Here is a 26,607-nt window from a genome sequence, read left to right as displayed (position 1 = left end):
GAATGGGAATGAACAAACACTTTGAAGGCAAACTGCTTTGTTAAGGAGCACTACAATAGACAGCAAAAACACTAAGGAGCAGCCCTAGGTAGGTTTAATAGCCAAGTAGCCAATTTGAAGCCTGTGTGAAGCCACACCTGGGCTAGGGGAGGAGGAGTCTGTATCAGGGAAGGGCAGGGACCCGGTGAGGGGTGGGAGCAGTACCCTGGTGCTTAGTAAGTGTGGGGATTTTTATGCTGGAACCCGTACAAGGAAGGTTTTTCTGTATCTTCCTCCAAAAAGTGGGGATTATATATATATATCTCTCTGAGCCAGTGGAGCTGCTGGGGTATGAGCTGCAGCCAGCACCCAGAATTGCTAATGTAGGTATTTAGTACTGAGGTCTTGTTTTTCAGCCTGAGGGGGTTTTGTGTCCTTGTATTTGAGTTGCACATTCCTATTTCATGGCTTCTTTTTGTTTTTTCTTTTCCCCCTCCTTTCTCCATTAGTGTAAAGATAAACTCCAATCATGGACAGCTGGAACACTGCAGGTCTAACACTGAGATGGCAGCAGACTGTGAGTAGCTGTGAAAACCTTTTCATTTTGTGTTTTGTGGCTTGTTAGGTGCTTATCATCTCTGTGGGACTGATGGCTGGGTTTAAGAATGACTGACTGCAGGGAATTTTGCTCAAAACCTAACTTCTGCTATGGGCTTTGTGCATTGAAACTCATATCTTTTACTGATTTTGGAGTGAGTGGGACCAGTATTAAATGTGGGACCCAAGTTCTTCATCAGAATCTCTGCTGTCCTGGGGTTTGTGAGTCTTGGTTGAATTTCTTTGTCTGATTTGCAGGATGCTTTGTTTTCTTGTTGGGAATCTCATGTGCAGATGTCTCTGAACAAGCATTTAACATTTGGACAGTTGCAGCCTCCAGCTTCTCCTGTCCCCAGGAGACGCTGGGAGCTCAGTTGTGGCTGTGCTGCAGCTGGCTGGAAGGTCACATTTGCTTTGCTCTTTTCAGATGAGATAACTATGGCATGAAAGCAGCAAAAATGAATTTGCATATTTACACTAAGGGAGGCTGTGCTGTCTCTTCTGTGATTTTTCTTTCTTGTTCAGTTTCTTTGCTGTGTGTGGGTCCTTTTTAAAAGAAGAGTCTAGAAAAGCTCTTCCTGAGTCCAGCTGCTAGCATTGCTAGGTGATGATGTAAAAATGTATAAAAAGCCATTGGAAGGCCACAAAACTGCAGCTTCCACTGGAAGAGTGAGCAAGGGCATCACTTAATTTCAAGTTTGCTGTTATAGCAGGGAATTTGTTAATGAAATGCTCAGATAATCCTATCAGTTGCTCATGCCTCAAAGAAAAGCCAAAGCTGGTGCAGTTTATTCATTTAAAACCCAAGACCTGTTCCCAAGGTGCTTCAGTTCTGTTTGTTTGGAATGAGGAATTTCTACATTTGCTATAGGTTTCATAGTCTGGTATGGCTGGGGAGTTTTTTATGCTTTTGAACAGCAAAAAGGGATTTAAGAGCTTGTGTTTGTCATTATAATAATTGCAGAGAGTGGCTGCACCTTGCCCTTGTCCTTGGGAATCCCCTGCTGTTGGATGCCCTGTTGCAGTGATGCTTTGGGACAGGAGGTTCTGGCTCTTGGGGTTGGTCCTCTCCCTCCCTTTGGAGCACAACCAGGGATGTGTTCCCAGTCTCAGCCTCCCTTGTCCTCAGAGCCCCAGGCAAGTGGGGCTGGATACAAGCTCTGAGCTGCAATCCAACATAAATGTCCCATCAATTATGTGCACCACTGGAGGATTTTAGGTTGGGTCTCCAGCTCTGCAGGATGCTTAAAGGAGTTACTTCACTTCCCTTGCTCTAAATCAGCTCTGCCTTAGAAATTCAATTTGGTGGATGACTTTGCCTTTAATTTTTGTTAAAGTCCCCCTAACCTCGCAGCAGTTTTCAAATCTCCATTTCTTGCCTTGTTCAATTTGCACCTTTGTGGGGCAGGTAGCAGCTTTCTGCCCACTCTGGGCAGTTTGTGCCTTCTCTTGGCTGCAACTCATTTTCTTTCCTTCTGAGGTTTATAGACCCAGCTGTCTACATCAAATACCAGTTTTTTTTTCTATTTTTCTGCATTTTTCCTCTTCCTCTACCCTCCATGAGGCCTCAAGCCATAAGTGTGCACTCTATAATTTCTCTACTCCTCTGCATGGTGAGCTCATGGTTTCCACTGATTTGTGATACTCAGGCAGTGTAAACTTAGAAGGGAGCAGTGGTATTTTCTGTAGGAAGTATCAGCCCACTATGGAGATATTTTAAAGCATTCTCTAAGTGCATGTGGGGTACCCATAAAACCCTGTGACTTCTCCTGCAGGTAATAGTGTAATAGTAATGAAATATAAGGTGGTGTAGTACTCAGACCTGAACCTGACCAGGCTTAGAGTGCCTAATGATGGGGGTTTAAAACATAATTTTCTGTCTCCTTTTGGCCAGTGAAGCAGCTGGGGGAGTTTTGCCATCATCAGTCCCAGGGGTCAGTGATAGGCTATGGCTTTCTTTCTGGTAAAACACTGATTTGCCCCTCTCCATTTTCAAGCTGCCACCCCTTCCTCTGATGTTTGACCACTTGTTTGAACTCAGAACGGTCAGGTCTGTCTCAAAAACCCTTCAAGACAGGACAGTCTGTTCTTCCCAGAACTGTTGGGGAGCTGACACTGCCTGTTTGTCCTGCTGCATCCTCAAACAGCAGGGAGGGACTGGCTGCTCTGCAGAGCAAATCCCAGGCTCCAAATCCCCAGGACCTCTCCAGCTTGCTGAGATCTCCTTTTCAGCTGTTCCAGTACCTGTGTTTCTTGTGTTGCTGTTGATGTTTACAAGCAGAGCTGCTGCTCCCACACGAGAACGTTAGCTCAGGCTGTGCTGCTGTGTCAGCCTGACATCTGGGCTGGCTTGTCAGAGCTGCCTTGGATATTTCCAGACAAAGCAATGTGCCCACGGGGTGTTCTCGGGCTCCCGTGGGGATTTTTTTTCCATGGAAGATTGCCTATGAAATGAGTGGCATCTGGAGATGATAGCAAGTCCCTGCAGCGTGTCTTGGAGGTGAACTGCATCTCTGTTGTGCTAGTCTGTGCTAATTTCATGGAGCATCCTGCTCACAGGGATCATGTGGCATCTTTGGCTGCTCCAGTGCATCTCTCAGTGTGGGACAGATGCACTGAAAAACGCTTCAGTGGAATGTGCTCTGTGCATTGCACAGATCCTTTGTGGGCTTGTCCTGCTCCCTTGCACTCTGGGTTGGTGTGCAGGAACAGCAATTATTGCCTGTAAGGCCAAAGGAGGTAACCAGTAAGCAGTAAATTAGGAACAGATGTGCATTTCAGTGGCAGTTCTTTCTCTTTTCATTTCTATACAAATGAATCCACACTACACTCCCCACCTGTGAGCTCTGACAAATTCTGCAGGCCAGGTAGGAAATCTGTTTCCTTGTGCTTGGACAGAGTAACAGCTTTTGTTTTCTCCTCCACTACCAGAACTGAACTGTCCCAACCCAAATATTTCCAGCAGAGTGATGTAGTGTCAGAAGACTTATAACCTGAACTATGGCTGCCCTCTGACAGTCTGTGCATGCCAAGTAATTTGTTCAAGTCAAGGGGTGTGATCTCTATGCAAAGCCTAAAACTTCCTGCCTGAATGCACAGAATGCCTGAAGCTGGAGCTTGGCATTCTTCATTCAGCATTTTTCTAGAAAAAGAATTACCAGAGGGTAATTAAACACCGTATTTCTGGATTATCTTTAATTAGCACAGCAGTAAGGCACAGTACCTCCAGAGTTTTCCTTTGCTGTTCACTGGTTATGTCACAACCAATCTTTAATAGTTTTCAGATGGAGCAATTATCTCCTGTTCTAGTGATCCTCTGCTCCTAGTGCCTTGCCAATTAGATACAGCCTTTAGCCATGCTCACTAATTTTGTATGAAGTGAGCCTTAACTCAGAAATATTGGTTTTGATTTTCTACTAAAGATCATTGTCTACCAGAAATGTCTCCAAGAAAACAATCATTGTAATCTTTAATAGTTCTTTTTGTCTTTGGGAATCTGAAATCCTGGTGCAAGCTGAATTTGAGTTCAGCTGATTTCCCTTCTCTTTGAATCCAGATTAATTTTGGATTTATGCCCGCTTAAACACAAAGTATCTGTAACTGTTGCTGAGCTTGCAGCCTCAGGCAAATCTTCAGAAAAAAGATTATTTGTTTTCCTTCCTGACCCTTGTCCTTTGCTCATGGAGTGTTTTTATAAAATGCAGATGGAGACTCTGTGATCTTCAACTACATTAAATAAGTCTCGTTGACCATTAATTTACTCAACTTTGAGCAAGCTCGGGAGCACTGAGTGTTTTCCCCTGGTCCCTCTGAGGAGGAGGGTGATGCTGCATTTTCTGGGAGTGCAGTGAGGCAGAGGCAGTAGCTGAGCAGCTGTGCTGTGATTTTTACTTACCATCGTTGTTTCTGCAATTGAACCAAAGCTGTTGATGAAAATGTTGCAGCTGACGTTCACTGGAGGGCCTGCATGACAAACACAGATTGAACAGCAGCTCAGTGTGTGCTTGTGGAACAAAGGATTTCCACTCTGGAGTTAAAACCTGCTGTGGGAATGGGGTGACCCAGCCAGGTCCAGTCTGGGTGCCAGTTTGACAGCAGACAGTCCTCATGCTCTGCCTCTGTTCTCCTCTTTGCCAGTGTTTACAGATCTCTGCTCAAATGAACAGGAATGGATCAGAACCAGACAGGACAGTTTCTAGGTGTCTTGACCTGGCTATATGAGTTGTAATTTCACCTTGAATGTGATATCAAAGTATCCCAGAAACAACTGACTTTTATTTAGAGCTGTTCTTATGAAATAGTCGCTGTTCCTGAGCTAGGATGATGTGCTCCCCTCAAAGCCAGTGCAGCAGGGTGAGCTGTAGCAGCAAACACCCCACATGATGATGGTGGTGTTGGGTTGACACTGCCTGCTTGACCTTCTGCATCCTCAAACAGCAGGGAGGGACTGGCTGCTCAGCAGGGTAAATCCCAGGTTGCACATCCCAAAGACCCTTCTAGTGTCCTGAAATCTCCTTTTCAGCTCTTCCAGTACCTGTTTCTTGTGTTGGTGTTTCCAAGCAGAGCTGCCTGTAAACCCCAACCCCAGGTGGTGATCCTGATCCAGGGCTCGCAGCTGGGTAGGAGAATTCAGGGCTCTGCCAGCAGGAATTCTCTGGCTGTCCTGTTTGGGCAGAAGGTGATCCTGGTCTCTGGGCCATGCCTCTCCTGAGCTTGATTTGCTTTCAGACCAAGGCTTTGCTTACCCTGCTCATACTGGAGAAGTTAAGGGGTCACCAAAGGAAAGGAGTGTGAGTAAAGGGATGGCAAGATTGTGGTTTGAGGTCGTGGGGGTCAGTCTGTTTGTGTGGTACTGATGCCCAAAGGTGTGACTGGAAGTGTTTCATAACATTGCCTGGAAAATCTGAGGTGGAAGTGCTGCATTTCCACTGAGGGGGATGCCAAGAGCTGCAGTTCAACACAAAGCAAAATGCTGGGGAATATTTTGGAGCCAGGGCATACCTGGTGCCTGGCAAACTTGTGGCTTGCTCACACATAATGAGATGATTTTATTTTTTTTTTTTTTTGTTAAAGGTTGAAGCAAAAGGGCCCTCTGCTCTGGGGGCTGCCAAAGGCTGCTGTGGGCACTGCCCAGGATGTGGTGGGGAAAGGCAGAGAGCAGAGACAGCCCCAGGGACCAAGATCCCCTTTTACACCGGAGTTAATCCCATATCATCCCTGCCACAGATGCTTCTGGGAAGATAAGATCTGTGACAGTAGAGAGTGTGGATTTTCAGATTATTCCCCCATTTTTTATGGAATCAGGGATGGTGTCTGAATTTCAAACACTGCCTGGTGGCTCAGCCTGCCGGGGGAGTGATGTTCCTGTTAAGGTCACATCTGCAGTCTGGCAATTGCTGCAGCATGAAATTCTGGGAGGAGGAATGGCTTTAACGAGAGCCTGGTGCCTCTAATCAGTGCAAACTTCCTCCTGTGTGGAAATTAATGGATTTTCCTGATTGCTGAGGAACATTTGGAGCTTTGTTTTCTCCTCTTCATTTCTTTCCTCCTCTCCTGCTTTGGCCTCCTCTGGAAGTTTGTGCCTGTCCCCTGCAGTGATGCTCTCTGCTGGGGTTTTCTTGGTGTGAGTCCCAGGCAATCTGAGCAGGCTGTGCCCAACCAGCCCCCAGACAAGCACTGCCAGCTCAGCAGCATCTCACACTGCTCAGCCTGTGCAGCTTTCTCCAGACTGTTAAACACTGGCATGGCTTGAGCAATCAGACACAAAAATTAAATGTTTTTTTCTCCCCCTGCCTTCACCAACCCCTCTTTTCCAGAAATTTATCCATAAGCTGAAAGCACACAATTATCAGGCTTTAGTGTTGGTTTCATCCCATCTGGTGAGCTCAGGGGCGTTGTTTTGCTGTTCTTGATCCATTAATAAACCACATAAAAGGTCCTTGAACAGGTGATTCCCCTCCCAAAGGGCACAGTACAAGGAAAACACTGAGCTGATCCCCTGGATGACTGCACATGCTCATGACTCTGGCAGGTGTGGGATGTTTTGTTCCCCCTGCTCCTGATCCAGTGCTGACATGAAGCTGAGTGTGGGGTGGGTTTGGCCCTGTGCTTGTCAAGGCTTTTTGGGGCAGCCCAGCTCTTGTTGAGGCACTGAGCTCTTCTCAGGGTGTCCAAGGTGAGCCATGAGCTCCCTGCAGGATTTGGCGATTTCTTGATATTTTTTACCTCGTAAGAGGCTCTAGAAAATTCCCTGCCTGCCACTGAACTATTCCTCCTCCATGCAGGGATGCAGCTGTGGAGGAATGGAGCTTTCCAGCAGCAGGGATGAGGGCACAGTCTGGGTGAGAGGTCCCCTGCCAGGCTCCTCTGTCCCTGCTGGAGCTCCTGACTCCATCCTCCAACTGAAAACCCAAATACTACTTATTTGTTCTCAGAATGTGAATCCACAGCTAAGTCCAGACTTTACAGCATTTACAGAAAAGCTGCAATCTTCTCTTTGTTAATCTTCCCCTCCCCAAAAATCAATCTGATATGGATCTTCAGCATTATTTTCATTTAGATCTAAGCAATTAAAATGTCCTTATGAGTTACTGCAGTTAATTTAAATGATGTGCTTTGAGAGCTACAACCCCAAGCTCTGTAAAACACCTTCTATGCCTCCCATATAAATTGGAGCCTGATTTATGTGTGGGAGGCTAAGCCAGCAAAACTGCCCTGAGGGGAAGGTGTAGTTCATTGAAATAAAACCGAAATTAAATTATCTCAAATAAAAATGCAATACAGCTGCCTTCAGCAGGAAGTGAATGTATACATTTCATTAAATATTAAAGTTTAATTTGTGTGTGTGCATAATTTAGAGGTAGGCAGGTTTACAGGGCGGTATTTTAGCTCCTTGTCATTTGGATAAGAACAGCAGTGTCCTCTGTTGCCTGGTTGGTTACTGGAACACAGGGTTCCCACCTTTCTTTGGGTTTAAAAGCCCAGCACAGATTTTATTGTTCAAAGCTGGGTGCCAGGTGCTGTCACCAGTGATTAATGGGTCCTGGGAATCCTGTCAGCCCTGCCAGTGGCTCCAGGGGAGAGGGAACTGGTTGCAGTAAACAAAAGAAGTAAACAAAATGAGCTTTTGAGATGGCTGGGCAGTGGCTGAGAGAAGCAGGTCCTGCTTTATCTCTGCCTGTGATCTGGGGCCAAAGAGCCCCTGGGAAAGTGAGCTCAGTTAAAACCAAAAAATCATAGAATGGTTTGAATTGGAAGAGCCCTTGAAGCCCCTCCAGTTCCATCCTCTCTGCCATGTGCAGGGACATCTTCCATTAGACCAGGTTGAAAAAGCCATCCAGACACCCCACACTTGCTAGAAGAGGGGTTTTGAGGAGAAAAGAAGTTTTGTTGCCTCTGCCAGGGCCTGATTCAGTGCTGATTGGCTGCCATGGAATATGGGATAGACTGGAAATGTGGGTGGGGAGCACAGAGCAGTACTGGGCTCAAGCGCCCCTTTACTGTGGGGACAGGGATGGGTCTTTGGGCTGCCCTGGCATCTTGTGGGGTTTCTCTGGAGCTGATGGGAGAGGCTGCAGTGGCTGTAAGGTGGGAGCATTGCCTGCCGTTGGTGGGTGCTGTGGGCAGTGACTCCAGGGGAAAGCAAAGCTGGGGATTTTATCTTTACCTCTGAAGAAGTTCAGCTCCCTGCCAGTCACTGCTTGGTTTGATAGGATCCTTGATCGCTATATTGAGATTGATATATTGAGATTCCCTGATCCAAGCAGGGATTGGGGGGCCCTAAGTTTACAATATGTGAAGTTCTTACAAGGTTGTTTCTACTCTGAGCGGACATTTGTTGATGTCTTTCCAGAAATCTATAGGGATCCATGTACCAAATAGCCTTATAATACATACTTGGTAAGAACATAAATATTCATATTTCATACAGCATTAGGAAGATATTAATGAGGACTGGATGCAGTTTTCAGTCCCAAAATGAGAAAAAGCTGGGGTTTTTGCATACCTTTAAAATTTGGTCTGATCCTGGCATCGTATCCTGAAGTTCTCCCCATCAGCTTGTCCAAGAAGTCAGAAGGAGACATGGGTTTGGGGGCAGATCGAGCTGCTGCTTCAGCTTCCTTGGAGGCTGCCAGGCTGTGCAAGTAGAAATAAAGAGGAGGTTTCACTGTGTATCCCATGCTGGGGAGGGCTTGGGGTCCAGAAACAGAGCAGTCAGCATCTTATTCCTGCTGAGGCAGGATGGGTACCCATGTGAATTCCTAATGAGGCTGGTCTCAGCTAATTTGTTTGCCCAGCCCAAACATCTCCAAATACAGAATCCCAGCTGCCACCAAAGTAGAAGAGAGATGATGAGCAGTGAAAATCCTTTTGTGAGTTTAGGTACAGCTCCTTGGTGTGCCACTAAATTACAAATGTGAACTCTGGCGCTGAGCTCCACAGGTAAAATACACTCTGAGATTAGCCTTGGGCAGCAATTACTGCTTAATTACAGGGCAAATAGCAAGGAGCATATTCAGTACTCTGACAGTATGGTTTTCCAGAAGGCAAGTAGGATCAGAGAAATCTGGAGTTTGAGGCTTAAATGAGCATCACGTGGTGCTCGAGCTCGTGCAGAGCCTGTGGGGCTGGGGGGGAGAGAGGTGGTTCTGCTGATCAGCCCAGGCTTTGCTACTGGTACCTGCAATGCAGGGTCTGAGTTCAACACAGAACTGGAGGGTCTGGATGGTGATCCTGAAATTTTACTCATGTTGGGTTGAAGATGAAAGGAAATGGAATCTTTCTGGGAGCTGTGTGGACTCTGGGGCAGATAAATTTGTGATTTCACTCTTTCTGTAGAACATGAAAACCAGTGGCTGGCAATGTACCTTCTGACTCCATGGGAGTCTGCAAGATCTGCAGAGTGATGATCTGGGCTTAGGAAATCTGTTGTTGCCATCTACAGAGGAGCAAGTAACTCTTGGTATTAGGTGCTCATTCTCACTTTGCAGGAAGGTTTGACTTCGTAGACAGGAGCAGACACCATTCAGTACCCTCCCTCTGGTTTTATGGTTTCTGCTTGAACACCAGTCTCTCCCCAGGCTGAACGTGTTGAGTAAAACTGCCTAGATGATCCAAAAAAATCCCACAAATCACCTATGCAGTGTGGTTAGGATGAGCCTGTGGGTTCAGGTGCCTGGTGCTGAGTAAAGCCTGCAGGCAGCATTGCAATGCAAATGTACAGTGAGCCGAAGGAAGTTGCTCAGGAGGAAATGAGTGCTTCACACTCTGCAAAACTGAATTTTTTTAGGTATGAAGGCTCTGGGAATGCTGAGGAGCCCCTGACAGAGCAGCTGGAAGGTCTAAGGGAGTTTACAGCAGGCACAAGTTCTTTGGCCACACATGTCCTCACAAGTGACACCAGGGTCCTCTCCTTGGGAGGTTTTTCAGCACTCAGACCTGCAGGAATAGTGCAAAGTACTGACACAAGATATTTTGGGAAGAATTTGGGACTATAACTATGCATGGTATTAATGTGATGCTGCTCCCAAAGATGGGCTATTCCAATCCAAATTTGAGCTGAAACCCCAAAGAGAGGCGTTATCTTGACAAAGCCTTGATAAGAGCATTTTGAACCATTTGATTCCTCAGAACTTTAAAAACTCAGATGGGATTCAACAGTGCTTGGGTGCCTAATTTCAAAATCAGGAATTTGGTAACTGCATTGCATTGACTTTCTTTTCTGGTGTCAGCAGCAATGGTTTGCCAAGCCTTGGTTTTCAGCCCTGCAAACTCACAGCTGCAGTCTGGCTCCTTTTGCAAGCTGCAACAGAGTTCTCTGATTGCTGGATTTTTTAACTGTTAAAACCAGTTTAATTTGCAGAGTGGAGATTAATTCCAGATCACTTCCAGTGAGAGCCTAAAACTGGGATTTTATTCACTCCTTTGTGTACTCCCAATCCACTCCCCCACTGGACCATTCCTGAACAGGCTGCTGCACCTCCTTCTCTCTGACAAGGTGTGCATCTTGCTCTTGCTACAACTGTGTCCCCTTTCTTGTCTTGTCCCCATCTCTGCCCCAAGAAAATACTGCAAAGCAGCGCCAATGTGTTTCAGGGGTAAATGGGGTTGTGGAATGGGTGATGGTTTTTAATTTAATTTGTTTTTAGAAGGAAAGCAACAGGGTGCGATTGATTTGCAAACGCAGAAGAAAGCTGGGAGTGGGAGGACAATCAATACTGGGCTTGACTGCTGCATTCCAATGGAGTGTCTGCATGGCAATGAGTCCAGAGAAAAGATTTCAATTAAGCAGCAAATGACTTGGTAACCAAAGACTTCTGCCACTTCAGCAAGATGCCAGACAGTGCAATACACTGATTTCTTCTCATTAACTGTAGACTGGATGAAGTATATGGAAATGGAAAATGTGTGTGGGAGGGGAGAGGCAATACAAACCTAATAAGCATCTAATAATCTTTAAGTGGAAAAAGATAATTAGAAACTGCAATTCCCCTGGCATTTGTTTTAAAAAATGAGGTGGAAAAAAAGAAAAGAAATCAGTGCTCATCTTTCCCCTAAATTCAGTGTGAAAGCCTCTACTCAATATATTCACCCCACTTCCAGTGAGTGAATCTGTATTTCTTGGGTGCCATTTTCTGATCCTTTCTGCATCAAAGCTGCAAATAAATTAATTTCATGGGCTCACTTCCCACATGGAAATAAATATTTGGATAACTGAAGCTCAGAAAGCTCTGGGAGAGGACCATCCTCTCACAGCCCCAGCTGCCTTCTGCAGCTTCCTGCCCATCCCTGTGACCAGTCCCTGGGAGCACCTCTGGGGATGTGCTGAAACTGTCACACGAGGCTTCAGTGGCTTGATGCATGTTTTAAAATCTGTCTGGCTGCTGTGTGGCTTTCCCTGGGAATGGTGAGTTCTGAGTTCCCTCCAGTTTGTTTGGTTACTAGATGCTTTCCTGAAGTTAGACTCCCCCTGGATTTACAAGAAAGAAGTGCATAGGGAGCAGCCTTTCTAGAAGCAGGCAGCTGAGTCTACTCTCTATCTTAGAAATAATGGCAGAAAACACCACTGGGAGCTACAGAGAGGATGGATTCTGTCTAACAGAATCTGTTAGACAGAATCCATCCGCCTGGGGTGGATCAGCCTCTCTGTACCTCCCAAAATCTTCTGGTTGTGACAGCTGAGCTTTGCAATGGCAGCTTAGCTCAGACAGCACCCAAAAATTCTGCCTGCTTCCTCTGTCTTCCAGGTCTGTCTGGACTAGTGCTTTATGTGCTGTCTTGGGAGCTTTCTGTGGTTTTCCTCCATCCCTCAGTCCTTCCAGAGCACCCTTGAAAGTCCCACAGGACTTTTCGTCTCCTGGCTTACAGAGACAAAGAGAGGGGAATTGCAGAGTGATTCCAAAACTATTGGCACTGGAAGAGAATTGGAAATTTAGTGGGGGTTGTTGTGTTGCTCAGAGAGAAGATTTATTCTGTGAATAAACAAAGGGAGGCAAAGGCTGTAACAAACCCACCGAGGATGGAGTTTGCAGTGGTCTAAGAGTTGTCTGAGCTGAGCATTTTAATAGCAGTCAGACAGAGGCTTATCTTATTTATGCTGCTGTAATCCCTAGTGGATCTGGCTGAGAAAGTGCCATCAGGCAATCATCACAGCAGCTACAATGGGAAGGATCTCTTCAAAGGGTCGATGAACTAGCATAATCTTTTGTGATATTAATGCTGGTGTGTAAGCAGACACCAGCAAGCCCCCGGGAGGTCCAGCCACGAGCAGGATCTGAGAGTGGTGGAGATGAGCAGCCCAGGATTGCATCCCTTAAAACACAGCTTTGCAGGACACTATTGCTGGTTTTTCCCAGCCTATACAGGCACTGTTTACTCTGTCTGCATCATTTTGTTTCAGCTGAACAGATGATATATTCTTATAAACAATTATTGGGTTTAGAAAGTGGCTGTTCTGCAGTCTGGATGTGTCTGTTCACTTGATTCCTGGCTCTCCAGTTGGCTGTTTCCTTCTCTTCCTCCTTCCATTTGCATGATCCTTTAGCAATATTTTTGTACTTTTTTTTTTTTTTTTGGCTGTGGCCATGGTTGTCCATCTAATTAAGTCCAACATCACAAAATGCCCTGTTCTGGCTGAATGCTGATACTGAGAAATACATTTTTCTTTTTTTTTTTTTTCTTTTCAAAGAGGAGTAATGAAGGAATTTAATTAGCACAGGGCCTCTATTCCCTTGTCAAATAATTTAATTGTTAATCATTAATTCTGAGTGTAAAAAAATCATGTCTGGCAGCAGAAACAAACTGTTGCCAAATAAGTGTTTGCAAAGGAAATATCTCTCTGCAAAGTGTGGAAGGCTCAGGTCCCTGTGAAGGTAAAGTGCTGCCACATGAGTGGCTCCAGAGAAGGCTGGGGAGATATAGGAGATGCTTCACCCCTATCCTGGTTCTGTGCTGCTCAGCAAAGGTTTCTGAAGTGGTTGGTTTGGGGTCTTTATTATTTTTGAAACACAGCAAGCCAGAAGCCTTGGCAGGGATGTGTTGGGAATAGCGTTCAGGTGAGCTGCCTCACACGTTTGTCCTTCAGATGTGATGTGTTCTTTAAGAACTATCCCAGGGGAGGGAAATACCCACCAGGTCTGAGGTAGGCTGAGGTGTGCAGAATGACTGCTTCCCCCATTGCCTCCAAAGCCAGGCTGGGGCAGTGCTGGGGGATGTGGGAGAATTCATCAGCTTTGTCTTATTGACTTCAGTGGGCTCTGAGAGGGGCAGCTGCACATCAGAGAGCTGGGCACAGAAAGGCACTGTGCTGTCCATGATTAACAGTGCAGCCTCTTCTTCCTCCTCCTGAACCCTCTCCCTGGGCACAGAGCAGACCCTGGAGCTCAGCAGAGCCCAGCCTGGACTCAGAGGATGCTGGGGCTGCCTGTCTCTCTCTTCTCTGCAGCAGGAAGGACAGATTGTCCTGAAAAGAAAGAGGGGCAGCCCTAAACTCTGCACCCAGACATTTATTTCTGACTGCACACCAACATGTTATCTAGAGGGGAATGCTGCCAGACCCTTGCTGGGAAGGCTTGGCAGAGACTGCAAGCAGACTTTTTATTTTAATGATTAGATTTACTATCAAAATTAATAGCACAATCAATATTGATATGCAATTCAATTAAATAGGATGAAACTCATTGCCTGCCTGTTTTTCTCCATCACCTTGTCTGAATTTCTGGCCTGCAGCATTAGAGGTGGAAAGGAGATGGAATAGTGGAGGTGAGTGGGAGAAGAGAGCCCCAGTACTGAATTTTTGGCCTATCCTGGTGCTGAGTAGAAGGAGCTGTGAGTGTTACAATGTGCTGGTTGCACAGTGGTGATCTCAATCCCTTGGTCGTGCTCAGCTGCTGGTGTTTTAGAGTCCCTGGTGCGTGGGGTGTTCTCAGGGGGCAATTTTAAAATTAATTCTCACAGGTGGGAAGGGAATTTGGACGTTGTTGTTTTCTTAATTCAGTTGAGTGTTCATGCAGGAGAGTCGGGGAGCAGGCCTGAATACAGGAACAGGATGGGAAAGTGGACGTGTACAGTGAGACTGGAGAAATATGGAAATTGAGAACCTGGGGAGAGATTTCACTCTGAGAAAGCTCATTGCCCATTCTAATATTTGTCTCCAGTAGTGGCAGGAAGATGAGGACAGGAAAGAAAGAGTAGGCTTGTTAAATGTTTCTGTCCTGGATGGCTGTGCTCTGCTGCTGAGAGCTCTTTAAACCAGTTCTAGCTCTTGCACCAGAAGTAACTGCATTGCAGTAGTCACAGGATGTAATCAGTTAAAGTTTTAACCCAGAGGATCCCAAAACACTCTCAAAGGTCCTTCACCACCCCTGTTGTCACTGATCCCTGTGGCTGTACCTGAGGAGAGGAGCTGGGAGGCACTTTTTCATGAACCTCAGGAAATTAACCCTCTGTGGTCATTCCCATCCAGGGAAAGCTGTAACAACTTCACTGGAGTGAGATAAATCTCTTCAGACTGCAGCATTCTGGTGTCTGTGCTCCACTGCCACGTTCCTGCAGCCCATGGCTCCTATGCCATATGGCAAAACACTCTGTCCAGAACTATAAACCATCCCAATTACACTGATTAACTCTATGGAAAGACACCAGCACTTGGAACATTTGCTGACGCTGCCTGGACAGAGCAGTAAGAAAATAATAAATGACTAGACAATTGGCTGGGGGGAGGAGAAATCTGCATGTTGTATATAGTTGGGAATAGCACAGGGAGACCAATAAATTGTATGGGAATAATGCTCCGTTTGTGCTGGGTCTGCTCCTCACAAGGATTGTTGTTGTGTGGTTACTCTTGCTTATTGCATACTAAAAAGTGTTTGTTAAATTAATTTTTGAGCCACAGGCATTATTTCTAGTGACTTTCTCAACTATTCCCTCTTCTAGAAGCATCTATAGCTCTTGGAGCCCATGCAGTGACTTTCTGGGGATGTATGATCCTAAGCCTCTGAGGCAGGTCTGAAAACAGTTCAAACAACAGAGAAGCACAAGTCAAAGCTCAGGTTTTAAGCACTTGTGAGATAAATCCAGCAAATTGACTCTCACCTGTGCCTATACTGAGAGGCTTACAAAAAAACCCAAAGTTATAATTGCTTTTTGGTTTTTTGTGGAAAAACAAAGGGAAAAACATCCTTGCAAAGACAAAAGCATGTGTCTGTAGCTTCGCACACACACACACTGCATATTCCTTTTAAAGTCAGGAGGGCTAAGTCAGATATTCAAAGTTGTGCATAAACAGCCCTCCTGAAGGCAGTAAATAAAGGGGGAAAATGTCTTAACAAGATGAAACTTCATCATCTAGGTAAGAATATTCTCTTTGCTGATGTGCTTCTGATTTGGTGTTTGGATGGAGAGCTGCAATGGGAACCTCAATTGACGTCAGAGGGTTTTAGATCACAGACCAGACAAGTGTCAGAGAATTCCGAGAAGTCGTGGGTGCTCTTCTATCTATAGCTCTGCAGTCACTCCCATCAGTTCAAATAGCTCCCTACAGCAGCTTTTTAAAAATTAGTTTTACTTTAAGGATTTATGCTGCTTGTGAAGGTGGGGTAAGGATATTGTAACTTTTTTTGCTAAATCAGAAGTGGTATGAATAGAATTCTTTTTAGGGATATGACATGTAGTTCAGAGGGGATTTTATCTTCTGAATGTGAACTTTTTGCTACAGATCCTTTGAAGAGGTCTCCTGAGCTAACCTGTGTAACCTACCTACAAAACTGGGGGTCCTGTGGTAAAGCTGGGGCTCTCTGATGAAATTTGTGCTGTGTAAAGTGAGTTGTGTGATGAGAGCACTCACGTTGATATATGCTGATGGAATTGATCGTTGTAATTGCAACACAAATACCCTGCTGGGCTTGAGTGTTCCCTCTGTGCCATTTGTGATTCCTAGTGTAATTCATGAGTTTATTCATGAGTAACAATAAAGTGTAACTTCTGGACAGAATGGCTAAGCCCTGGGTCCCCTGCCCAGGAGGGATTTTCTCCTCCTCACTCTGACTTTGTTTTGTCAGGGAACTGAAGAAACCAAACTCAATTTTTTCAGCCCTGGTGCAGGAGAGCAAGTTGTGCTTGTTGCTTTGTCAGCCACACTGCTGGGAGAGGATTTCAAAGTCCACAGCTCTGTGTCAGGGTGTGATGGATGGGGCTGGAAGCTGGACAATGCTTACAGTTCCCAGGTCCATGGGGTGGCAGGAGAGGTGGGATACACGCATTTTGGGTTGTATATGAGATCTTGGGAGAGCTGGTGCAGGAAAGAATTCTGTGTTGTTGTGTGGGTGTGCCAGCAGTTATTTGCCCTGGTCAGCATTGCTTCCAGAGGGTGAAAGCACTGGGAGGAAACAGACAGGATTGTAGACATACCCCTCAGAAAGTCACTTCTTGAAGACAGGCTGGGGACAAAATTCTTGAAAGGTTCCCTCACCCAGCAAGCCAGAGGTTCTCCACTCCTCACTGAGGTAATAATACACGTTTGAACATTTCCTGCTGTAATGGGGGACTGAACCAACATTGCACAGGCACTGTTGGCACCAACAGGGACATTTGGAGCTAAGGCTTTTTTAAAGGGTGCTGATAACAGCTGGCCCTTGCAAGCTTTCAGGTTTTGTAACTCCCCCATAAGAGAGAGGAGGAGGGGTCTCTGCTCGAGGCTTCATACAATGCATCTTTTTACGGGCATCAGCCCAAACAAAAGAATAAACCCAACAAAATTGGAAGAAATCAAGTAAAGGTGAGAAAACCATGATTTTGTTTGGATTTCCTGCAGGATTCCTGGCTCAGCTGAGTTTTGCTGCTGAGCCCGACTGATCCAGCCCTGATCCCCCTTGCGCTGCTGTTTAATTGATTTGTGTTTGCTCCGGCCCTGCCGGGGCTGGGCACGGGATTTGCATTCTGGGCGAGTGGTGGCAGGCAGGGCTGGGGAGCTGCTGGCGGCAGCTCTGCTCTGAAGGCAGCCCGAGGTGATTGATGGCACTGCAAGCCCTGCTGTTCCAGCCATGCGACACTCCTGGGCTGGCAGCCCCCTGGTGCTCTGTTCCCTCCTCACCCACCCACAGCGAGGCACTGATAAACACAAGAGGCTTCCCTGGCTGGCTGCTAAGGCACTTCGGTGTTTTGTCCTTTTTTTTTTCCCCCTTTATTTTATTTCTAGCAGTCTGTGAGCCTCAATGGAAGAGTGAAGAGGGAGAAATCAAAAGGAAAGCAGGGGCGCTAAAGTATTTCCTTATGTTTTGCCCTCCCTCTCAAAATCTAAATTTTGTGATGCTTGGTAAATGAAGATTTCTGCTGCTCTTTTTGCTGGCACTTATACCCAGCAGAGATCTATTTGCAGAATGCCAATGTTGCCCATGCACCAGCCAGATGTGGTGCAGTCCCCAAATCAGCAGCTCACCGTGGTGCTCTGTATGGATGAACTAATTGTCTGCACAATGGGCAAAGCTCAGCCCCTGTGAACAATGGGTGCATCTGCCTCCATCTATTTCTGTTCTCTGCAGGCCCCCTCTGGGCTTTGGCCTTGCTGAGGGGAGGACAAATATTGTATTTCTGGATTTTTTCAGTTTTTGTGCATTAGTCCCTTGAAGCATCAGAGAGATTTAAGAGCAGCTTGGAGGTGTGTATGGGATCGATAGCGCCAGATCAGCTGGACTGTATCAGCACTTTCGCCAGAGGGGAAAGGAACTGTAATATTTTGCACCAATCTTGGCTAAGAAATCCCAATGCAAACCACCTCCTTTGGAGGGAAATGGTTTCTGTTCTGTCTGCCTTTGTAAACACAAATGTAAATTATTTTGATACTTTGGGGAAAGGGTGAGAGAAAAGAAATCGGTGAATATTTTGTCTCTCTAAAGGGTACTGACCTGTTGAATTAGCAATAGTCTATTGTGCTGATACAATGCAAAAATTGCTCTTTTCCTAGGCAGTGCAAGTAGGTCTGGAAGGCAGCAGTCAGACAGTCTGGTGTTGAGTTTTCTAGGCATGGCTGCTGCTGATCCTTCCAGTGCCTTGCAGGAAGAATCCCTGCTTTTCTCACTCTTTCCTTTTTGCTTCACGTATCCCAAGCTGATGTTGGGCTTTGGTGTGTTGTTGGTTTGGGTTGTTGTCATTTTGTTGGATTTTCTTTTTCCAAACTAAAGTTATCAAAAGTTCTTGGAATTACTTAAAAAATTGATTCCAACTGTGGTGGGAAGGGTGTGCTGGAATGACATTTTTAGCTTTTGAAAGCTTACGATGAAACCTTTCTCTTGGAATGTGTGAGATGCACAGGTGTAACCAGAGTTCATGAAAAAGCCAGTAATTTGTGCTCTTGCTGATAGATGAAGGTCAGTAGAAACATGCCAGGTAATGAGAGCAAAAGGGTAATTTACTGGAAACGGTGAAACCCTAATTTAATGTGCCACAACAGTGAGAGCTGATACAGGCAAATAAACCAGACGGAAGTCATAATTTGTAAACAGCCTATCTGTTGTCTTAACATTGATCACTTTGGGATCTCAGAAAAGCTCCAGGTTATAGAAAATAAGCAAGTGAGAATAGGTGATGTGATTTGACATAATTAAATGTTGTGAGTTAATGTGATTTTTAAAGCATGATTTATTTTTATAAGACCCTTGTCTTTCATTAGTACCTAAATAGAAATTCTATTCATTAGGTGGTCTGACATCTTGTTTTGACACTGGAATTTGGAGAGTCCTTTTAAGCTGCATGCTGAGATGAAATGAGAACAGGCCAATCTGCTGCTTTCCTATTGCAGATGAATGATTGCTGCTCAGTGCTGGGATAATAAAGTAATTTAATTTTGGACATTGATTAACTTCTTAATTCAGATGTTGAGATCCTTTTCTATCCAGGTCAGCTCATGAGGGTTTGGTGAGATGAATTTCTTCAGCCCACAAGGGATGTGTTTGCCCAGGACCAGGGGAGCTGCCCTGTGCTGTTGCTTATGAGAACTTTCCTTTCTGGCTGGAATGACTTGGTCAGCAGCAGAGTGAACTTCCTGAGCCTTTTCCTGTGCTGTTAAATCTGGGACACTCAGAGTCAGAAGGCTGCTGACCTGCTTCATACCTAAGGGTCTCCAACACCTCTTATGGGAGAAGGAGAATAAGACTTTCCATGCCTAAATTGTTGTTTTTGAAGGAAGTCTCTGTAGTACCCTTGCATGTAAGGGCAGGGTCTGACCATTCCCTCCAATCTCCATCTCTTCTCAGAAGCAGCAACTCTCAGGTGTTTGAACAGTAAATCTGTGTTTCTGCCAGTGGGACTTGCTGCAGTGTGGGGTAATGTTCAGAGCGAGCCAAGATGGACAGCCAGGCTGCATTACCTAAAATCTGCACAGCACCACTGCCTCAGATACCAAGGGTATTTTATTAGCTCATGTGAGAAACTGCAACATTCCTTGTAATGGTTTTGATGAGCAAGTTGGTTATTTAGGGTTTTCCTGCTCTTTGTACCCAACCTAAGGCAAGGGAGGGAAAGAGTTTTTTTTTTCACAGGCAATTGTGGAGCCTGTCTTCTGCTCTGAACCATCCACAGAGCAGGTCTGGAGTTGTTTCAGACAGCTGTTTGGCTAAGAAGAAGGTTAAGACTAGGCTGTCAGAAAATGTAGTTTACGTTGATTTGTCTCAAATGCAAGAGTCAGGATGGATGGATCAAAGTCCCTGCAGAAGGCAGGGTCCCAGACATTTTGTGCTTTTACTGCAATGACATCAAATTAATCTTTCTTTACAGAATGATTTATAAAGATTTCTAGAATTGTCTACATGGCCACGTTTTTCAACCTTGGCTCTGTAACCCTTTTAGCAGGGTCTCTAATGGGGCTATTTAAGGTTGCAGACCAAAGCAGCTAAAGAATATCCTTAGAACCATCTGGTCCAAGACTTGCTAAATCACTTTTATTTCATGGAGATGAGGGACTCTGCAGAGGCACAACAGGTCATAGGGCACAACTTCTAGTGGATTTTAGTTAGAATGGAAATATTCTGTGACTATTGACAACATCTGCTACATCATTTATCTTGTGGCTCTGGAAGTCTCAGGCTGGAGCTTCACTCTGTGATGTTACCTCTCCCTGCAGAGCTATAGCAGGAGCCTTAGAGAATAGTGCAGGTTATTCTTCTCATTCTTGGTATTTTCAAGGAGATGAAACCAGCAGCTCTCCAATCATCCCTTTACTTGCCAAGACTGTTTTAGGAGATGGTTTGTTCGTGTTTTTTTTTTCCTCCCTGCAAAGCTGAGGCTTCATGTTTGCAGTGGCACCTTCTTATTGTTTATGAACTGGCAATGAAGAGCTCTATTACTGACAGGAGGGAATATAAACAGGCCAGTTGGAGCAATCCAATAGGGACTGAGGCTGGCAGCCACTTTTAGCCTGTGACTCACTTGGAGCAGTTGCCTGGAATCACTCCTGCTAGCTGACAGATTGTTCAGAAGGGGCCGACCCTGATCTTGAGATACGAAGGTCGTGCTGCTGATTCCTGATATTAGGACCAAATTCACACCCAGAGGTTTTCAAAGCCTCACAGGACAGTGTCCATTTGGGTAGGGGGTCAGTCCTAGGGCATCTTTTCTCTTCTAATTAGACAAGGTGCATTCCTACCTCCAGCTTATGCAGCGGTGTTTCTGGACCATTGCAGCTATTAAAATTCAATGGTACCACAGAAATTCCAGGATAAGGGAGCATTTTGTTCTGCATGAAGGAATTCACAGCTGAGCACTCAGGATGTGTAGTTGGACTTTGGGAGAATGATTGATTGTAAATATCTCCACAGATATAAGCAGGACATCTGGAAATCCTTGTGTCTAATTTTGCCCCAAACTGCCCAATCTATTTTAAACAACTAGCACTTTGCTTTATCTAGATACCTGTAAGGAAAGCTTGGCCAAACAAGCTGTCTTCATCTCCCATCCCAGCCCAGTTCCCATCCCTGCCCAGGTTCCCAGGAAAAGCCTGAGTCACAGTTAAGTGACTGCAGTCTGAGGAGGCAGGTAGCAGGATGGGAAGTGATCTTCCATAAAGAAAGGCATGTCAGAATAAGCCACATATCACAAATCCTTCTAAAACACCCCAGCTGGAACAGAAACAAATATTATATTGGCAGTACCATAATGTTTGCATTCACACACCAGCTGTTACTGTTTCCCATGGGGTCTTGTTTTTTAAATGGCTGGTGGAGGACATTTCTGTTAAGCAACAAATCAAGCCTTACTTTCTATATTGGCTTATTTTCCTATATTGGCTGTATATAATTTTCCTTGGAGTGTTAGGTTTTCTTTTTCTTTTCTTATTTTTTTGATATATATATTTGTGTGGTATATATACTAACATACAATGGATTCTCTTTGACAGGCTGACAATAAAGCATGGTGCACTTTGTAATTTAAATTAATGCACACTTCTCTTATGGATTATTGGATTATCAGCTTTGGGTTTGTTAAACATCATGTATGACTGAGTTTGAGTAGGAGTAATTGGCACACATAATTTATGAATGACTGTTAATTAATAAACTTCTCTTACTGAAACTGAAATAGCAAAGCTATTCCTGGACCAGAAAGGCTGGTAGATTTTTGGCCTGTGATAAATTGAATGCATAACAAAGAGTGGGAGAGAAAAAAAGAAAAACATTGCGTCGAGTCAGTTCTGAGCAAGAATTACTGATTGGTTTTCTGTTTGGTTGGTTTTTTTTTTAATGTATTTAAAACATTATTGCAGTATATAAATCAATTTGATTTCATCCTTTCCCTGTAATTGTGTTAAAGCATTTTCAAATATTTTTAAATGTTGATTTTGAGGAAATAAAAATTCCAGAAATAACTTTTGGATGCAATATGATGTAGTACCACATTTTTTGTGTATAATCTATAACATTATGAACCTTTGCATTAGAATCTGAAGTGACTAGTTTACCAGGGGTTTGAATTGCCCATGACTGTGATGGGTGTGCTGGGAACCTGTCAGTGCTCACACGTGTGGGGTGATGGAGCACAAGCGTGAGCAGGATCTGCAGGACGAGTGTGCATCAATTTCACTGTGAGTGTGCATCAATTTCACTGTGAGTGTGAATCAGTTTCACTGTTCTGGCACTTCAGAGGCTTCAGTGCCAGGGACATAGCAAAAGCCTGGAAATACTATTTTTTTCAGTTATGTGATTTTCCTTTTGCTTTCTGGTGTTTCTATTGTTTAGTCTTGTTTGTTTTGTTTGTTTTTTAACCCACTCTTTCCCACTGTTGAACTAAGAGTTTATTGCACATCCATTTGCTCCCTGTCATCCCATCCCACTGTGTCATGCAGGGCTGCAATACACTTGTGACTAAGATGAGAAAGGAAGGCTCTGAAGTGTTGGTTATTGGGCACTGCTTCTCAGAGACTGGTGATTTTAGTTATTTCTAGAACACTTGTTTTATCTAACATAAACAATTACTGGTTTGAGTTCATGAGACGAACTTGCTGTCTCTGAATTTCTGTGGAATTACAGGAACAAGTGGGGATGTTCCTTTTTTTATATCTAGAAAGACTTTTGTGTTCAAAAGGAAAGAGAATGTTACCTCAAGGTCTGGCCAGTACTGGCAGGTCTGCTGCTGTGATTCATAAAATAATAAGTATAATAATAAGTATTATGCCAGCGATTTTAAGTAAATAATGCCTGTGTTTTCACATTAAACTATGAGATGAGACTTTGGCAAAACACAGAAGTAAGAGCCATGAAACTGAAAGGAAGGCTGAGACTGATGAGCAAGTTTAGATCATGAAACAGGGTTTGTTTTTTCTCCAATTGCCTATATCTGGTGTCTCTCACTTGCTACAGCAGGCTGCATTTTTCATTAAAATATAGAAGCTTCTACTGTCCATTATTTTTTCTATTTAGTAAAAGGCACTGCAAGGATAGATGGACAAGAAGCAATTCTTTAAGACTAAAGCTGTTCCTTCTATCTTAGCCTTAATGAGAAACTGAACACATCTAAACCAGAGTCAAAATACAGCTGGGGGATAACAGGCATATTTGGAAAGAGCTCCCCCCCACCCCCTTTGGCTTTCATTTAGATTCTGCAAAGAAAGAATATTCAAAACAGCATGAAAGAGAAAAAAATAAGTTAGGAAGGAAGCAGATTATTCTATGCTTTTGGTAATTTTAAACACAGCCAGCTAAGGACAGAGGGTGAGCCCTCGGAGGCAGGCAGTGGAAACATCCCACGGAACTCACCTGCAGTCTGAGCATGGGGAGGGGGTGAGGTGGGAATATTTACCCGGGCAAATTCAAGTGCAGCATTGCCAGCCGCCACTAGCTGTCACTTTGCAAGCAGCCGGGCTCGGTGTTTTCAGCACTGCGGTTAGCGAGATTGCGGTGCCAATTAAACGGAGTAACTCCCCGAGCCGCCGAGCGTCCCGAGCCCGGGGCTGGGCGACAGCGAGCCCAGGAGGCACCGAGGGGAGGCAAAGGGCAGCTGGGGGCAGGGGCCATGCCCAGGGGCTGTGCCCCAAGCTGGGCTGGGCACGGCGCTCAGCCCGGCCGCGCTCCTCGCGTAAAGCCGAGCCTTACCTGAAGAAAACGATCGTCTCCCACACGTAGACTCCGAGCGCGTTGACGTTGCACATTTTTCCAGCTCTCGCTGTTGTGTTGTCTCTTTTTTTTGGGTTTTTTTTTTTTTTTTTTTTTTTTTGTACTCCGTGAGGGGTGGGCCTGTGGGGTTGGCCAATAAAGTAACCGGGCACTTGGGGAGAAGCGGTGGGGAGAGCGGCAGAGCCCCGGCACGGCCGCGCTCAGCACCGCGGACAGCGGCGGGCGGGCTCAGCACCGCGGACAGCGCCCGGTGCGCGCCCGCTCAGCACCGCGGACAGCGGCGCCGCTCCCGCCTGGGCTCGGCCCTCCTCCGCCGGAGCCCCCGCCACCGCCGCTGCAGCGCCGCTCGGGGCCGGGGCTGCCCGCACGGAACCCTCCCTTCAGCGGGATGTCGCTCCGGACATCAGGCTGGCGACAGGGGCGGCCTCAGCGGGTGTAGGTTTGCCATCAGGGTGCTGGCGGTGAGGTGGGAGATGGGGAGGGGGACACGACGACCCTCAGGAACCCAGGGTTTAATCTCCGCTGCTGGCCGGGGTGTCCTCCTAATTACATCCACAGGAATTTGTCAGTGTGGAGCCGTGCTGCAGTCCCGCTTGTGGCGCTTTCCTGCCCGCCGTTTGGCTGCTGTTGATTCCTGCTTCCTGGGCTGTTTTCCTCCCGAATAAGTTATTGCTGCTGTAGGGAAGGTGTCCCATCGCTCAGGGCTAGAGCGGAGGGGAGCGAAGGGGAAGTTTCTTGGGAAGCACTTCCATTGTGCTCGTAAAGAAAGTGGCTCAGTGTCTTCCTAATGCATCTCATCTCCCCTCTGCCCTCTCTCCCCTGCTAGGACTCGCCAGATCTTGGGAGTTTCTTGCTGCATTAATTTACTAAACTAAAAAAAAAAAAAGGAAAAGAAAGAAAAAAAAAAAGGAGGGGGAGGTGGAGAGAGGGAAGGCAGAGGGGAGGGGGTAACTCAGCCTCTCCACCATCCCAAGGCCCTCCTCTTAGCTGTGCTCATTGGTCTCGGGGCTGAAAAAACTACTCTAGGACGTGGTTGGATAAACGCATGTTGTTCAGCAGAGGCCGTTAACCTTTAAAGCGCTGATACGTTTTGGTTTATTTCCATTTTTTTAACCCGAATTGCTGTCTTTTTAAGAAGTCTCTGAAATCGTCTCCCTTGACAGGACAAGTGAAACGTGCCTTAAATCTGCATGTCGTGGAAGATCTGCTTGGCTGGCAGCTGATATGTGTTGCTGTTGGCTTTTAAGGAACATCTGTGTTGTGCTTTTTTTGTCGTTTAGCTTTGATTTAGTTTTTTTTTTTTTTTTCCTTTTTCTCTTTGTTTTGTTTGATTGGTTGTTTTTGGTCTTTTGCATTTGGTTTTTCAAAGAGCTTTGGCAAACACCAGAGCCATCAAGGCCAGGGCAGGTAAGGAGCTTTCAGTAGTTTCTGATCACAGCTCTAGCTGTGCTCGCAGGGTGCTGAGCTGCTGGTCGGGGCGGGGAGGATTGGGCTCCTTGGTCACTTTGTCAGCCTGCTCGGCTTCTCATCAACTTCTGAGAATTGAAACTTAGCTCTCTTAAATAATCCAGGATTAATTTCCTTTTCTTCTCTATTGTCCCGCTGTATTGGGATTATTCTTCTTTAAGTTCTGTTTTGTTTACTTGTCCTGTGCTTTGCAAAACTCCCCATGGCAAAGATTTGCTTTTAACCCCTGTTTAGCTGTCATTAATCTGTTCAAGGACTCTTCCTATCCCACATTGAAAGATGGAGGATGCTTTCTTCACCACTATTGCAGCCCCTCCAGGCTGAGAAATAACGTTTTTCTTCTCCTTTTGAGTTGCATCTCAAAGGACCTTACTGCCATACTAGAATTCACCTGATGTTTTTGATCTTCTGATTTTTTTTTGTTTTTTGTTTTGTTTTGTTTTAATTTTGTTTTGTTTTAAAGCAGTGTGTTTATGTAGTGAAGCAGACAGAAATATCCTTTGGGTCACCATTCAAAAGAAAAGAAAGACCTGCTTGGCTTCTCGCCACTGGTACAGTGGGAATTTAATCGGATTTACTCCAGCTCCTGGGTCTCAGTGTCTGGATAGATTAATAACAGGCTCTGATTTCACCTCATGGAGATTCCTGGGGACGTGATTCCATGCAGCACTCCCTGCCTGCTGCTTGCTGGCTCCTCGCTGTCCCTTCTCTCCTGACATTTGTCCCCACATGGATGAGCCTCTGTCGCTGTGCTTTTCCAGCCCCCTGTGTGCTGAGAGACCAGAGGAGGAGCTCCACACCGAGAGTGTTAACAGGACCCACACAGCAGCAAAGAAATTGTCTTTCTGTTTTGTTTTTTTTACTGAGAAGCAGTACAAAGAGCAGGAAGCAGAATCATCTCTTGGTATCTGTGGGTTAATTGTAGAGGCTGTCAGCCTTCTTGTTCCCTTAGAAATGGAAATGGGCTCTGTAGGAGATAGGAATGTCTCATGTGATATTTCCCTTGCTTGCAAGTTTGATCTTTATACCAAAGGAATCTGGGCTTGTCTCCTCTTGTCCCCACTTGCTGCCCTTGCACTCTCTTGGGCCAGGGGAGCAGGGGAGCTGTGCTTAAGATCAAAAAAGCAGATAAATCTGTATTTATATAGAATAAAGAGTCTTCTTGGCTGTTAGTGTTGAAGGGTCTCAAAACTGCTTTTCCCAGGGAAAGAACTTCTCTGCTTTGCTGTCATCTCTCCTGGTGGTGATGGTGACCAGGGGGCCCAAGGACTCTTCAGCTGATATTAAAATATTTTTTCCTACTGGAGAGAAACTGGAACATTATTTGCTTTGACATTTGGAGAAATGGAGGGGAAAAAAAAGGTGCAACAGAGATTTGGAGCAGGTCTAGGCATTTTTACTCCCTGGTCTAAATCAGGGAGTAAAAGATAAATGAGAATTTAGGGATATCAGTTTTGCATGTCTTATT

General features: G+C 45.4%; 1 protein-coding gene across 2 annotated transcripts in view; it reads right to left on the bottom strand.

Annotated features, from left to right (window-relative positions):
- Positions 1-24,516, bottom strand: part of GLRA1 (glycine receptor alpha 1) — a 37,294-nt gene extending 12,778 nt beyond the window's left edge. For both annotated transcript variants that reach the window (XM_066560058.1, XM_066560059.1), the window contains exons 1-3: positions 23,652-24,516; positions 8,582-8,712; positions 4,472-4,539 (exon numbers count right to left, since the gene is read on the bottom strand). In XM_066560058.1, the coding sequence (XP_066416155.1) occupies positions 4,472-4,539; positions 8,582-8,712; positions 23,652-23,707 (255 nt within the window). In that variant the 5' untranslated portion in view covers positions 23,708-24,516. The remainder of the gene's footprint in view (positions 1-4,471; positions 4,540-8,581; positions 8,713-23,651) is intronic.
- Between the last annotated feature and the right edge of the window lie 2,091 nt (positions 24,517-26,607).

This window comes from Molothrus aeneus, chromosome 15 (assembly GCF_037042795.1).
Source record: "Molothrus aeneus isolate 106 chromosome 15, BPBGC_Maene_1.0, whole genome shotgun sequence".
NCBI lineage: Eukaryota > Metazoa > Chordata > Aves > Passeriformes > Icteridae > Molothrus > Molothrus aeneus.
The sequence above is the reverse complement of the archived record's forward strand: the minus strand, read 5'-3'. Positions and strand labels throughout refer to the sequence as shown.